Source organism: Protopterus annectens, chromosome 15.part0 (assembly GCF_019279795.1).
Source record: "Protopterus annectens isolate FY-2018-M chromosome 15.part0, PAN1.0, whole genome shotgun sequence".
In the NCBI taxonomy this organism is placed as follows: Eukaryota; Metazoa; Chordata; order Ceratodontiformes; family Protopteridae; genus Protopterus; species Protopterus annectens.
The window spans coordinates 399,280,290-399,297,426 of NC_056749.1; the positions used below are offsets into that span (position 1 = coordinate 399,280,290).

Genomic DNA, 17,137 nt, shown 5'->3' on the forward strand with positions numbered 1-17,137 from the left:
TATGTGTGTGTGTGTGTATATATATATATATATATATATATATATATATATATATATATATATATATGGGTCTACCTGAAAATGCCAAAAGTGCACAACACCGACGATGAGAACACCGACACTGGAAGACCAACAACAGAGAAGACCAACAGGTGAGAATCCCGAAGCTGAGAACACCGACATGTTAAGGTAAGTGTGCGATAGGGATGGACGTTAGGGTCAGGGTGTGGGTAAGGTAAGTGTATGATAGTGACGGATGTTAGGGTAAGGTGCAGGCCAGGTAAGTGTGTGATAGTGATGGACTTTAGGTTTACGGGCAGATTAAGTGAGTTAGGGTTAGAGTGCGAGCAAGGTAAGTCTGCAATAGCGACAGAGTTAAGGGTTAGGGGCGGATTAAGTGAGTTGGGGTTAGGGTGCAGGTAAGGTAAGTGTGCAATAGTGACGGACCTTAGGGTTAGGGTTTGGGTTAAGGTTAGTGCATAGATAGTTGTGTATGTAAAGTTTAGTGTAGGTTTGTAAGGTTTTTGGTGTGCTTGTGTTGTGTGTGTGTTTTTCAGGAAAGGTTTTGTTGATTGTCGGGATTTTGGTTTGTTCGGCATGCGAAGTTTCATGTTTTTGAACTTTCTTTTGTTGTCAGTTTTTTTGTGTCGGTTATTTCGTTGTTGGTGTTTTGGCATGTCGGTGTTATCAGGTAGACCCATATAAATATAGATTTTTATATATATATATATATATATATATATATATATATATATATATATATATATGTATATATATATATGTATGTATGTATATATAAAATAACAAAATTCTTTTGAACTTATGAACTGGTTTAAAATAAAAACAAGGAAACCCTCATAGTGGATCGAGCTATTGTCCTTCATTGTGTAGGAACTTCTTCAGAATGAATACATTATGCATTCCACTTACTGTACAACTTCTCTAGATATAGAACAATTAATGATCAACCAATGAGAATCAGTAAACAACATGTTGAAAGCTTAGTATTTAACAGGTGGGTGCCATAAGAAAAGAATGCATGTAGTAATTAAATACAACAGATTCTAAATAATGAATGAATTATACTGTCAGTATTACTGCAACCACTTTAAAACACATTTCATGTCCATGGCTTCATTTAATGCGGGATGACAGTCTGCTTTTAAATGTGACTGCCATTTCAGTTCCAAAACTTGCAAATGACCATTAGAGTCTCCAAAGAAATGTTCTAAAATAAGGAACTGAAAAACAGAAAAAAATAGGACAAGAGACATTGTGTTTTCCTAAGGCATTAGATAAATCCCTATATCTAATTGCAGCATTATGTTCTTTAATTCTGTCACTTAATTTCCTGTAGTTGTTCCAATGTAAAAACATTTACAGGCTGCACAAATAGCTGCGTACACCACCATTGTACTGTTACAATTAAAGCTCTTCTTAAAATGAACAAACACATTGCAATAATAATGGTCACCTTTCAAAATAAAACTACATGCTACACATTTACCACATGTGCACATTCATTTAGAGTTGTTAATAATTGCATGTTTAAATAACAAAAAGGCCTGGTTTCATTTCTCAAAAAAATGATTTAAAAGTTTTAGTTTAGATCTTTAATTGTATTGTCACTGGACAAGATCCTCCAGTTGTTATTAACAATGTCTCTGATAGATCTCATGTCTCTGCTAATGAGTAGAGAAAAACTTAAAGACCAACTGTCTTCATCAGCAGACAAGTTTTTGGCAGGAATAAAACCATATTTTTAAATAGATTTAAACTTACTGGATCTGTTAATTCTAATGTCATTCCTAACTTGATTAACTAGAGTGACTGGATAATTCTTCTGTAAAAATAGATTAGATAAAAAATCACATTCAATTTCAAAGGTGTTGTCATTACTAATCAGTCTGGACAATCTAACAAATTGGACTTTCGCAACATTTCTCTTTATAAACCAAGGGTGCTGACTGTTGAAGTCTAAATAACTGTTTCTGTATGTCTCTTTCCTGAAAATATTTGAGGAGAGGTTACCGGATGATTTGTTAATGGATAAGGTGGTGTATAAAAACGACACTGAAGATCCTTTCCCTGCTATAACAAACTGAAGGAATCCAATACTATTAGACAAAGATTCAACAAAAATATTGGTTGTCTATCTGTTTCTTTCCACACAAAATAAATGTTGTCAATAAAACGATAATAATGCTCTGTGGGTTGAAATCCTGGGAGATTAGAGTATCTAACTCCTCACATCTAATGTGACTAGTGTCTTGTTGAGTCCATTAAAATTAGAACAATGTAATGTGTTTAAAAAATCCCAAGAATCTTTGATATAAAAAGGGGTAGCTTGGGCAATGGGATTTAAAATAAAATCTACATATTAGGCAATTATTTTAGTTTTCGTTCTTTTATTTGAAATAATTAACCTAAATGGTGGGTCAACTGCATTTTTATGGATCTTGGGTATCCCAAAATGTTTAACTAAGCAAGGGTTAGGAGTGTCCATTAATAGGAATACCTCATGTGAAATGTAGTGGTTGTTTAATAAAGATTTAAGGGTCTTATCTATGTGTTCAAATCTCTGGGTAACAGTATTTAAAGAAACAATTTCATAAAAATCGTTATCAAATAAGGCTTTTTCAATATTCAAAATGTAAGTGTCCTGACGCATGAGAACAATCCCAGTTCCTTTATCTGCCTTCATAATTCTTAAATTGTTATCATTGACAAAATCAAGCAAGGCTGACTCTTCTTTTTGGTGTAAATTAAACCGTTTATCATTGCAATCAGTATTAATTAGCTGTCTAAGATCATTTTCACAAACTCTAACAAAGGCAGAAATTGTGTTATGAAGGGGAGGATTAAAAATACTTTTCTTCTTTAACACTGAACTGTTAATTTTTCTGGTGTTATTTCTAACATCTAGAGCCACATTTTCAAGAGAATTATTAAAAGTGTTTTGAGAAATAGATAGCACAGAAGTATTAGAAAGACTGACAGGCTGAGATTCATAGACAGAATTGTCAATGTCTTTATCACCAAGTAAAACTTGCAAAGTGAGCTTTCTGACAAATAATCTTAGGTCCATTAATAAGTCTAGACGCTTGGCACTTTGAGCTGGCACAAATTAATGTCATTTGTTAAAACCTTTATGTGATATTGTGATAATTCTTTGTCTGACAAATTGAATGCAGTGGAAATTGTATTACTAAGATTCACATCTGTAACAAGACTGCCAGTACTAGCAGAGTCAATATCCTGGGAACAAAGAACCGTATTTATTTGTAACTGCTCCTGGTCTTGATGTGCCTGGCGGCTATGTGATGGCCGACCCTTCCCAACCCTCTCCCCTTTGTATTTATTCTTTCTGTTCCATTCTCTTCCTTCTTCCTCTTTCTCTGTAATTGATGACTGAAGGAGAGTTGGTTAATTGGAGGGATGGAGAATTTGAGACTAAAAAAATTAGCTCCCTGTAGATTGGATGTTGTAGCAATGTCTTCTGGAAAGCAATTGGAAGTGGAGAGATGGGGGATAGAATGTGAGAAATAACTCTGCCAGATTCATTCAGTGGTGTGTGTGTAGTGGAAAGATGGGGGAACTCATTAAGATCAAAAAAATTCCTCCCATGGTCAGACCTGCCTCTAGAGGATTCCCCATTAAAGTCCAGTAATTCACCATTGGAGGTAACAGGCAATCCATTATTAAATGGGGCATTAGATGGACTCTCACTTCCGGAATTAATAGCAGTCTGTGGATTACTGGGCATAGTGTCCATTGAAGTCTGTGAAATTTGATGACTGATGTTATTCTGGTTATTGTTACAAACTTGTAAGTTGTGATTTGTTAAGCTTTGGTTAGGTCTACGAACATTGAATCTGGTGTCAGGTTTATTATAGGTTCTCAATTCTGTATTATTAAAACTCCTGACAGGATAAGCTCTGCTGGATTTGTATTGAAAAATGTCTCTGTCTAGTTTATGTTTTTTCCTTACAATGACTGTGACAACATGTCTTGATAGTTTAGCAGAAACAGAGTCATAAATGGGTTTGACATAATGAAACTGAGAATGTTGCAAGATAGTGGTGTTCAAAGACTCAATTTGTGACCTTAAATCATTTAATTTACTGGCATTGTCATCCTTAATGATTCTTAGGGATGTCAAACCTACCTCATTGTAAAGCTTACATAGGTCTTGATGTAACTTGGAATTAAAAATAGTTCTGTTTAGAAATTTGAAGAAGCATAGTCCCTTTGGAACAATACACATAGATAGGCAAGCATCTAAATACATATATATCTTAAGCCTGAACACAGAATTTTCACAAAGGACTTAATGACTTTTTTACTATTAAGGTTGCATTAAGGGGCTAGCTATAACCTTACATCCACTCTCACCATACTGAAAGCTCTGCCTTTTAATTACATTGCAGGTTTAAATATTTAAATTGGACAAGGTGCATTGGTCATTTTACAAGTTTCACTGTGATTTATGACTTTTTACTTTGTACTTAATCCCAAACATTTCTGATATATAATAGTTTTTCCTGATGAAGTCATGATGCATTAAACGGACAAAAGTGCTGAAATATTGGCTCACTGTCTCGTCTCTCTTCATTGGTGTAAAAAGTTTTTTTTTCATACACACACACACACACACACACACACACACACACACACACACACACACACACACACACACACACACACATAAAACTGCTAGCAAACACTGGAAAACAAAAAAGCTGAAACAAAAAAATCAATGTCAGAAGATCAAAAGTAAAAAATATTTAAAAAATAGAAATTTAAAAAGTTATTTTATGGGGGGCATGCCCCTGTGCAACCCCCACCCCTTGTAACTTATATATACCAACTCTGAGATCCTTCAACAGCAGGGAAGGGCAAATGCCCACTCCATGCTGCAAAGTAATCACACAAACACAAACACACACACACACTCATATGCACTGGCAAAGGCAGCAACACATATGCATCTAACATTTGATATTCTGAATGTTCGATGTTAGTAACTGCAAACATATATGAATATATATATATATATATATATATATATATATACACACACACATATATAGAAATATATATATATATATATATATATATATATATATATATGTGTGTGTGTGTGTGTGTGTGTGTATAAGCATTGTTTGTGTATATATAAAGGTATGATAAAATATGTATTTAGTTTTAGTCAACATTACCAGTTTGTTTATCACCACTCTGCCACCATCATAATAAAATGTATCGCCACTCTATCAGCATCATGAAAAAACATCAGCAGATTGTTGCACTAACAGCAAAATCACGATCTAATAACTCATTTAAATGTCTTAATTTACAGCAATGGTAAATACCAATTTAATACTTACTGCAGCAGTAGTTACCATATTCGAAGTCAGAAAACAGCAAAATAGACATATTTGTACTGCAAACACCATGTTATTCAATACAAATTTTACATCTATAAAATGGTTTCTTTAAATTGTAGATTTGTATGTGCAGTCACTTTTAACTCTGAAAGATATTAAATATACATTTCTCATGTTTACAAAGCTGAACAACTTTAAAAAAAAGTTACATGGGGTACTGTCAGATTGTGTGTGTGTGTGTGTGTGTGTGTGTGTGTGTGTGTGTGTGTGTGTGTGTGTGTGTGTGTGTGTGTGTGTGTGTGTGTGTGTGTGTGTGTGTGTGCATATATATTCATTAAGTTTGTTAAGCAGAAAATAAACAAAAATTCATATTTAATGCTTCTTTACAGATTAACAAACAAACTTCTAAACAGAACATAATCACAGGACACTACAATTTCAAAAGTTACTCAGTATATAACTATCTGCAAAATGAGTTCATTTATACAAACACTTTATATGTTTCCGAAAAATTGGCAAACTTGAGAAAAATAAGTTTTGCATATGTTATTGATTTTGACAAGTGTCACAAATAGTATGCACATAGATAGATAGATAGATAGATAGATAGATAGATAGATAGATAGATAGATAGATAGATAGATACATAGATAGATAGATAGAGTCTTAAACACTGATGGTTTAGCCATATTTAAGATACATGTCACAGGATCGCAATGAAACACCTGGAAAAGCTTTCTTCTTGTTTCATTAAGTGACACAGGCTCCAGAAAGTTAGCTGTCATTTTTACTAGCAATAAAACCTAAAGTTAGTCAGCCAGCTTGCCAAATGGAATGCTGTACTTGATGTTGCCTGTGGGCTGCAAACATTGTACTATAGTATAAAGAAAATGTCAGTTCCACACAAAAACTCTCCTAAAGTCCTAATAATAAACAAGGCACAGGTACCCATGCCAGAAGCAAATCCTTCACGCAAGCTGTTTACGGCATACATCTATGCCCCATCAGTAAAACACATTGCTGTTGTCTTACCTCCAGAGTGAAATTCAATGCTCTCCTTGGCTGGGAGTAGCCTGGTGCTTTCTTGGTCCTACAGGGAAAACTATTAAATACCAGGAGGGTAGGGACAGTCACTGAAGCAACCCTCAAAATACAAAATAAACATATGGTACAAAAAGTAACTTTAATTAGTTCTAGATACATTCAACATGATTCCTAACAGATATCCATCCATTAAGTATAAAATTGTCATGAAAAGGAGCTAGTATTTTTTTTCAGCTGTTCAGGTTTTACCCGTCTTCTTGTTTTCTTCACAGAGCTCACATATTTTGGTTTTGAAATGCTGATAAAGAAAACCCGAACAGTTAGATAATGATGCAATATTAAACAGTAAAATGTGTCTTCTGACAGAGTGTTGTCCTCACTACAAATGCCTGTGTAGAATGCTGACATGCAACATACATACCTTTTCTGTTTTACATTAACTAGTCATCCATAATGCAAAATTAAGATGAGAATCACTTACCACCTCTGCTGTTTGTTTTCTTTCAAACAGCAATCACAAATACAAAACTTATTTTGCTTTCTCTCCATTCTTAGGACTCTCAGATATTTAATTTTTATTTTAGACAGACATTTTTTTCTTCTACCATTTTTAAGTTGCAAAAACTTAATTATGTGCTTTTACCTTGAGAGTTTCACATATGGTGGTCTTCTTGTTCAGCCTCACCAGCTGACCCTATTCTGTGAAGGCAGCTTTCCAGAATATGTTTAAGATGTACCTTGAAGTTGTTGGGTTACCTCTTTTTGTAGTCCTCAGTCTGAAAGAAGGTGTCTAGCATTGTAGTGAATGGAAACTATAAGCATCTGCATTCCATTACCTTGCAGACATCAGGAATTCCCATTTGTTAGACTTCTGCAATGTTAGTATTGCAGCTCACTGGGTGCCTCCTGTTACCTGTATTGCCACAATACTCTCATTATAGAAGAAAATGTGTGTAATACCATTTCACTACAGATACTGTGTTCTTTCCTTTTAATTATTCTGCCTACCTGCTGTATTTAAACAACACAACTTATGTTCCTGTCAGATGATGTCTGTAAATAATATCAGAAACCATTCTTAACTTACCCATTCACATTCACTACTACATCCTATACCAATAAAAACATTCAGAAGGTTACCTGTCTACAACAACAGTGGCATCTGAATCAGGGATACAGCCAGAAATAATGTGTTTTTACACCAACCTCGTTATGTCGCTCCCTTCACCATGACCAACTTTTTCTTGCAATGTGTATGATGAAGTATTTAAGATGTAGCACAGGTATGAATGTACTTTCACTAGAAGCCTTCAGCTGAAATGCAAGTAATATGGAATCCAGCACATACTTTGCTGTCTTACTTTTCCTTTCATATTCCATTTGAGAGTTTGATGATGGGATACCCAATATGTTCACACTGGGCAAAGCTATTGTCCACCTTGGTTTACATAGTATATGCCAAACTAAACTAGTTACCTGAATTCCCCAAAGTTTCATGGCAGCATCACTCTCTACTTTTTCCATTTAACCGAACTACACATAGGCTTATAAAATGAAAACCAACTTCTGTCCATGTATTTTTCTGTTTAACAAACTAATTATTTACATTATGCATAATATAAATTTACTTAAGAAATGAACATGCTGCACAAACTTACACAGGATGAAATATATAAATTTAAGCAGAATATTCCTGTTTGAATCTTCCATATTTTTGTAAATATATTCAAATAAATACCAAACTGCACAATGTTATGGCCTATTCAGAGTGGGAGAAAGATAAGCTGGTTTGTCATTTTAGCAAGTTTTACAGTATATTATGCATAACAATGCATGTTTAATTGATATGACAGTGGAATTAGAACCTTACAATGCCTCATTAAAAACTTAAATTCATAATTTTTAATTTTAATAATAGTGCATACTGAATGTTGGTGGTATTTTTCCAATAAAATGGCAAAGTAGCCCACCACACTACTACTATACATAAAATGTTTGTTTACATATCCTAAAACTGCCAGTGCATTGTCCTTTAATTTATGAATGCCAGACAACAGCTAAGGAATCACAGTTTAGCAGATTAGGGAGAGTGTCAGCAACAGTGGGATTATATGTTTCTCTGTGCATTTTTAAAGCAGATAAAATCTACTAATTCCAAACAGCTCTTTTCAGGAGAGAGCTGAGAGATGGTGTTTCAAGATATTATCTTTGTACCTTGTGCAAGGAGATATTAAGGGAATGAAGCCAAGACCAGCATGATAACACTCATTACTTGCCTTTGCACATTGCACTACTGTTAGGGTAATACTGTCTTCCAGAGTGAGATGATTAAAAGTAACGTTAAAGAGACTAAAGATAATGATATAATCTGATGGCATACTGCGTGCCATCTAAGTAGTACATCAAACAAAACATGCAGCGACATCAGTCAAGTTTAGAACATAATCAACATTATAAAATGCAGGTTTTAGTTTGGAATGACAAAAAATGACATTAGATACTGACAGAGAACTTCTGAAACATTGTAAATTAGGGTACCTAACCAGTCCAGTCTTCTAGGATACTGCTTTAATCCGATTTCTATGGTGCGAAAGTACTGCAATACTTCGCCATTTGAATGGTATAATGCCCTGTTTTAATATAGCTGCTATTTTGTTTCCTAAATTAAACTAATTACAGTGGTTTGTTGATGTGTTTTCTGACCAAGACAGACGGTTCATAGCTACTGGCAGCACAGCCGCCCCTCCCCATTTAGCACCCTTAACATGTTCCTCTTAATAGCTCATTATATATTCTGCTGGAAAAAGTATGGAACATGACAAGGGTCATGCCCCTTTTCGGCATGGGTTGCTGCGAGCTATACGAGAGGCCTCGGTCCGAGGCAAGAAACTGTACTTACAGTATCAGGTAAATTGTCTTTTTAGTATTATGTCTGTAACCATATGTGAAACCAACAAACGCGAACGTGTCTTCACAGCAGGAGCGTAAGCATACTCACTCTACTCCTCAAAGTACTTTGTGTATGTGAGAGCTCATCTCCTAAGTTGTGTATCATTGTATCATGTTATGTATCATTGTTTTACCAGTTAAAACATACCCTACAGAAAACTCTATGTATTCGATCAGGTGTAGTACCTTATGATAGTGTACACTGCTGTTCATTGTAATATGTGTTTATGATGTAAGATGTGTTTATTTTTGTATGCATGTAACTATGAAATATTGTACCTGGCACATCTTTTGTCTAATATCTATGCTAACTCAGCTGTTTTTTTTTCCTCCCCGGCATCTGCTGAAAAGGGGGTTTATATGTCCCACTCGGGCAATCGGTAAAAAATGCAATGCATGAATACATACAAATATACATGCATACATATATACATACATAAATATCTTAAAATTAGTAAAGATGACTTACAGCAGCCGTTAAGAGTGTGTGTAAATATTACACAGAGCATTGGGCAACATTTGGAATCAGAACAATATTTTGTACATTCTGTTCAACAACAGTTGTGCAGGTGTCTGAGACCCTTTTATTTACTTGTCCTGCAGATTCATACGTTCTGCAGTTGTTGTCGTATTGGCACATGTTTGTCTGTTTGCTTGTTTTTAAGTCACCACGGACATACATGCTGGTGGCGATAAAGAGACAAAGTATAAATCTGAATTAGGGTTTGTGGCTTTAACCTCATGCTACACACTAATTTCCCAATATTTTATAATCACTCTCTTTCATAATCCTCTGTGGTCTTAGTGACACTTACTGAACATTCTAATGACTGTGCCGTACACTTTTAATCATATCGAAGCACAAATACTGTTGATAGTTTGTAAAAAAGAACCTGTGATGAGTTTACATAAAGACAATGGACCAAGTGCCAGGGTTTGTGACTTTTTTTTACGTTTTTGCAGTACAGTTACCAGCATACCTTTCAACTTCGTAGAGCAAGAAATCTGGACAAAGCCATAAATAACAAAGGCCCAAAAATAGAGACATTTTTTAAATATTGCTCCTACAAACTTAGTTGATAGAATAACATGTTTTGTATTAACAATCATTTTCTGAATGATGTGAAATCTGAAACTTAAATGTCTGTCATTACTTTCTGACTTCAGTCTTTAATGAATTGCCAAAGATGTGTCATAAAACCACAATGTTATGAAAAATGGACCAAAAATATGAGGCAAAAATCTGGACATTCTGCGAATATCTGTACAGTGGGGAGATATAGTTATCAGTGATTTCTGTCAACCTGCAGAGCCCTTACGAGGTGTGTGTTGGGTATCACACCAAAGCACCCCGACATTAAGCCCTCCACCACAAGTTACACACATACCGTGGGCACCCTACTTCTCAAAGGAAAACATGCTCAGTGTGAGCATTCAGGGAATGTGTGCTCTCTGATTTATGAACAGTCAAGAGAGCTTGCTGCACTGAAGTCTCAGGGCCATCTCTGCTCACTAATTAATATTCTTAAGAGAACTGTGACTGAATTAAGAGTAACTGGAAGTAGCATTAAAAACTCCCACAGTAAATTAGTTGGCTTACGTGTTTTTTCTGCTTGCTGTTGCCATCAATAATGTCTGTTTGTTTCACTTAACAATAAAGCGATGATTTTATGTGCAAAAAGAAAAAGGTGAGAAGAGAATACAGTTATAATAGTGATTGTCGTTATTTATGTAGCCCAATCTAATAGCAGTGGAGTTGTACGTAGGGCAGAACCGTAGTGTGTGTAGTATTGGGGTGACTGCTTATGCGATGTGTGTATGTGTTTTACTTTTGGCGGGGGGGGGGGGTATGCTATCGTTTAGTGATACACAGAACCTGCTTTCTATATATATATATATATATATATATATATATATATATATATATATATATATATATACACACACACACACACACACACACACACACACACGTGTGTGTGTGTGTGTGTGTGTGTGTGTGTGATGAACTGGGAAGGAGGGCTTAAACAAAGATTTCACTGTGATTCATTGGGAAGATCTGCATGGTACTGTGACATAGAGAAAACTCAACTCTGTGAGCATGTCTCTCAAATTACCCTAAAAGTGGTGGATTACATTTAATTTATAATGCCAGTACTTATTTTACTTCAGGAAATCTGAATTCATTCACATCACTTATTTTGTGACCTTCACAACATAATGGTACTAATATTTTAAAAAGGGACCCTGGTTGTCCTTGATTATTTCTGGGTTTGTCCCTGAGTCTGGAGAAAAGCGATGGAGAGCAAAGCCGACCAGGGACAAAGTAGCTAAGTATTTTCCGTCCTACATATAAGTACAGCATTAAACCAAAGAGAGGACTGCAGTAGAAGAGGAAGCTCTACCTATGTATTCAGGCAACGAAGAATACATATAGTTTAATAAGCTTGTAAAATAAAAAATGGGCCTCCAACGACGTACGACGGCTAAGAGTAAAATACCGAAAGACTATCGGTCTGTACATTAAGACAAGGTAATTATCTAAAGTCAGGAGTCTAGACCTTTCTTCCCTTACACGGTGTACGGCGTTTCTAGAACATCTGCTAGTACTGAGTGTGATGGTAGTGCAATCTTTAAAAAATATTTTAATCTGCAAGTCTGACTGCAAACAGAAACAATATACAGATGTGTGTATATGTGTTTTTACTCAGAATGGGTGCATAACTTGTTAAATAAATAAACTTAGTATACACGAAGATCCCCTGTCATTGTATGTACTATACGAAGACATTCTAGTGCAAAAATAAGAAAGTAGTCATCGTCCCTTCTTCGTCTGCTATGATTTTAAAGGCCATTGCTGATTGTCTGTGATTTTAGAGTGAAAAGGTGTAGTGGTCGTGGGGTGTGTAGCTTGTGTGTGGAGGCTCGTTATGGGTTTTGTGTCCTTAATTAAATCCTGTTAAGGAAAGAAACTTATTACAGATGGAAATGTTAGGGGTATTGAACATTTTGTTCCTTAGTTTCTGAATAACAAAATATTTCAGATGCCCGAGAACAATTATTCAGTTATCATACTAATACATTCAGCGTTTGAATATGAAACCTAAAGGTATCATTAGGCAGTCCCTTGCTATATTTAGCCTGATATTTTAATATATTTGATGTTTTAAATGCCAAACAATTCCCAGCCCACAAGCAAAAATAGTGCACCAGTCTTCATAAATGTTACAGCCCCGATGAAAACAATGTATGCAGCACAACAGATAGTTCTCTGATAGCTTGTTTTTCAGTAATATGCAAGTCCTGTCAGCAGACTGTTTAGTGGGCACTGTGTTTTTAGTAAATACAAATGGTGTCCTATGTGTTCATACATACTTCTGTTTTTCCCCCAGACTGATGATGATGATGATTGTAATAATAATAATAGAAAAAAAAAAAACTCTTACTGACAAGTCTTACTATTTCTACATACGTCGAGTTGATTTGAAAATAAAATGTTAACAACCAAATCAGTGAAAACGCCTTTCCCTTCTGTCACACAATGTAAACACAATAGTACTATATAGCATACATACGTGCATACTCAGTTGAGCTAGCTAGCCTTACTTTAAAAGCCCAACTTGTACTCTTTTACAGGGGAAAACTAAACGCAATTGCTGTTTGGCATAAGTGAAAATCAGCAATACCAATACCTGCATTATATCCGATATGGGAATTTTATTTTCTAAAACTGCTGTTTTAATGATTCAGTGCCAATTGCAGAGCGTCTAACGATACCACACCTGAGCATTTGATTTACACTGTATCCTTTATACACATACAACACACGTTATCCTAGGATATTTCGTAAAAAAATGTTTATTTAAATTGATTTCTTTTTACAACAAATAAAATATAGTGTCCATATAAACCCTTAACTAAATCGGTTGAACAACCAGACATCACGGCGAAACTGTTTATTATTCAACACTCATTTCATTTTTGAGACTTATTAAAAAAACATAATACAGAATTTATGGAAAATAAATAATTGTTGGGAACTGCAATAGGCAATTTGAATAAAATAGTCGAAAAGCAACTTTAATGAAAATAGTGTATATTGTACATCCGTCACTAATTGATTAACAAAATGATTTTTGTTTAAATTAAAACTTCCAAAAGGGCTTATAATACAAAACTGTACAATTGCAAAAAATTGGCAGAAATATTTCATAACTCCATTAATGCTTAAGACCTGTAAGTTTAATCAAACCTACTTTAAAGAACATATTGGGAAAACGAAGAGATCACAGAATTACTATCGCGCTCAGCTGCAGAAAGGCAATAATGCTTGGAATATGTTGTGTAACACAATAGTAAATGTTACAGCAAACGTCTATAGATACAATGTTTACTTTAATAAATATTGTAGATGACTGAGGTCATGTGTTTTGCTGTCATGAAAGTTAGTGTTCAAATATGTATTGGAAGAAAAATATGGTGGAACTTGGTATTGGCAACGAAATTACTTGACAAGAAGTTCTGTATAAAGAAAGTCACGTAAAAAGATGAATAGAACGTACACCTAACTGGGTATATAGTCCAAGTGGAACACATTATTTATTTACCATAACTTGTGTTTTCAAAAATCCCAGCAAAGCTCAGTGGCACATTAACAATCATTTATCTCAAAGTATATAAAACCGTTTCCAATTTCTTCACATTGCAACATTTCATAACTTTTGATTACTGTACCTTATGCTTTGTTTTGCAACAGATCAATTTTTGTGGGCAGATCTACGTCGCCATTATTAGCATATATCTGAAGGTGTATGCCCAGTGTCATTAAATGCAAAATGGAGTGTTCTAAATTGAAGAGAGACAACGCTGTGTGGGTGTGTGTGTGAATATATATATATATATATATATATATATATATATATATATATATATATATAGACACACACACACACACATATATATATATATATTCTTTTGGTGCGTGTTTGCATAAGCAACTTTGGAAAACAAAACCGACTGTGAACTGAGTAAACAGCAAGGACACACACAAGGTCTGAACCCTTATGAAGTCATACAATACGCCCGGGGCCTCATCTCTGCAGTATGCTTGTATCCATCAGAAGGTCTGCATAATATGTGCAAAGCTGAATAAATTGGGCAGCAGGCAATGTTTGCTAGTAAACTATGTGGTATCATAACACATCAGATTCCTCGCAAAAAGGGAAGGTTCTGCAGCGCGTACTGCGTTGCCACGACCTTCGGACTGGTTCACAATGGCAGTTACAAACAAAGACTGCTAGGCTGGCGTATCCTGGACTGTGTATCAGCCTCGTACTTGTAAATAGAAGGACGTTTCAAATTTGTAAAAAAATGCAATCTGCGTATCTGAAGTAGAAGATTATGTATGCAAGCATCAAGTCAAAGTCATTCACTTTGGCTGGGATAACATTAAGGAATTGTAAATGTCCGTCAAAACTCTGTGGCAAAACACTCTGCAATTAAAAGAATAATATAAGATAGAAACAAAAAATAAATTGTGTTTATTGTTCAAGGGATTCACCTGAAATAGAGCGGATACAACCAAGGCGCAGGAAGGTTTCTTTTTTCATATTAGGCACACATCTGTATTTTCATCCTATAGCTGAGATCAAAATAAACCTTTTGTAGTAAACAATGTTTATAGGAAACATATTAGCCATCAAATGTTCAAGAAATATTGCCCAGATACTGGAGAAGCAACGGTGCTATTAAGTACCCTCCGTCTTCCACAATGTAATTTAAAAAAAGTCTCTAAGAATACCATCCCTTAATATCCGGAGAGCGATTTAGTCCCATAGTCAGAGATCATGACATGATGAATCTGTTTTAACTGGGTGGGAATACACCTCGTGCTGCTGCTGATCCCCTGGTGGGGTCATCCTTTTTTCTTTTTGTCTTCTATTACAAAACCAAACACGGACCACTTCTTTTTCTAACTGCAGGCTGTCTGCCAAAGAGGAGATCTCTTGGGCTGCAGGCTTAGGGCATTTAAGAAAATGAGTCTCTAAGACTCCTTTAACACTCACCTCTATGGACGTTCTCTTCTTTCTTTTTCTTCCCTGGGCTGCAATTTTATCAATACTTGTTGGACTACCAGTGGAAGAATCAGCTTCTTCTAGCCACTTGTTTAACAGTGGCTTCAGTTTGCACATGTTTTTGAAACTGAGCTGCAAAGCTTCAAACCTGCAAATTGTAGTTTGGGAGAAAACATTGCCATACAAAGTCCCCAGTGCAAGCCCGACATCTGCTTGAGTGAATCCCAGCTTGATTCTTCTTTGTTTGAACTGTTTGGCAAATTGTTCAAGTTCGTCGGATGTAGGGGTTTCCTCGTCTGAATGATCGTGGCAGTGATGGCCTCCGACATCTCCGTGGTCTGTTGTGTCCCTTAGCCCTGGATGAAGATTTTGTATTGCTGAAGTGGGAGGTGGTGTTAGACCGCCGTGATCCAGCATACCATTGACTGTGAACCCAGACTGTGCATACACATTGAGAGGTTGTCCACTGGAGGTTAGAGAAGAGTTATGACCAGCACTCGCCCCCCAAGCACTCGGATGATTAGTATGGGGTGAGTGGTGGGCAACATGAGACGACCTGTGATGAATGATGGCCCCAAGCTGAAGGTCTTCTCTCACGGGTTTCACGTCTTGCTGGTCTAAAGGATTTGTCGCTATAGCTGATGACCAGGGGCCCCCTTCACTTAAACTAGTCACCCAGTGATGACCAAGGTGATGTCCATTGCTAGGAACTCCCTGCAGATAATCGCTTTGTAGAAGTTTCTGGGGATTTCTGAAAGGACTCCCTTGCTGCATACTCGTGGGGTCTGAATGAATCATAGAGCTGGAACTTAGAATGCTGTAGGGATTAGAAGCAGCTGTGGCCATGGTTAGAGTAGATCCCCTACTTGCTATAATATGGCAAAGGGAGCTGCTTCAGCCTTTGACATCTACCAGGCTGGGGAGCCAAATCAGCAGTCACATGATTATTGGCAGCATGCTAAACCAATAGCTCGTTTACGTTTAGTACGCTTTTCTGTCAGCCAACTGGTGGGTAGGGGAGGAGGTAGGCCGAGTTATGCTATCCAAATTAGCTGTGCAAAGAGAGCGAGTTGGTAAAAGCAAAGCAGGAAGTGAATCAATCTTCAAGCTCCATTGGTTAACGCTGGGTGACTATCCTTAGCTCACAGTCTCGCGCAGGGTTAACTCTTTGTTAACTGTCAGATTTAAAATATTTTGTAGTTAGGACATGTGCACAAACACACATATTCGCATACGGCAGTGCCTTGTGGCATACACAGTTTTCTGCAGATGCAGTGCTTCTCTCCAGAGCTGGAAAGGAGACGACGACGCTTATTTAAAATTACAGATCCTCCCAAAAAAGCTGCATTTCTTGCTGGGCACAGATGGGCTTGAACAACATACAGTGGTGCGTCGATTGTTTGCGGTGGGTGGGTCGGGGGTGTTTGTTAATGTTTTGCAAAAATGAAAAGCGCACCATGAAATATAGTAATCGTTTTCAGGGAGTGTAACAAGAAGCACACACGAAGGCTCATAATCGCTTTTAGAGGGGTGCCTGCAAGAATTCACTGTCCCCTCCCCCATTTTTCCAAGAGCATTTCTTTATTGCAAAGGCATATTTTCTTCAGATTAGTTTTGAATATGCTAGAGTCTTGTTAGTTGTTACAGAAAGAGATTGGGAGGTCTTATAGTATTATAGTT

At 36.2% G+C, this 17,137-nt stretch overlaps 1 protein-coding gene across 1 annotated transcript; it reads right to left on the minus strand.

The window, feature by feature from the left end:
* Positions 1–13,225: 13,225 nt before the first annotated feature.
* POU3F4 (POU class 3 homeobox 4) lies at positions 13,226–16,388 on the minus strand. The gene has a single exon (XM_044057141.1). The coding sequence runs from the start codon at positions 16,301–16,303 to the stop codon at positions 15,221–15,223; it is 1,083 nt and encodes a 360-aa protein (XP_043913076.1). The 5' UTR covers positions 16,304–16,388; the 3' UTR covers positions 13,226–15,220.
* Positions 16,389–17,137: the final 749 nt, after the last annotated feature.

What these genes read in the sequence shown, in the direction of transcription:
- POU3F4 (XM_044057141.1), bottom strand. Translation starts at nt 16,303, where the DNA reads ATGGCCACAGCTGCTTCTAATCCCTACAGCATTCTAAGTTCCAGCTCT.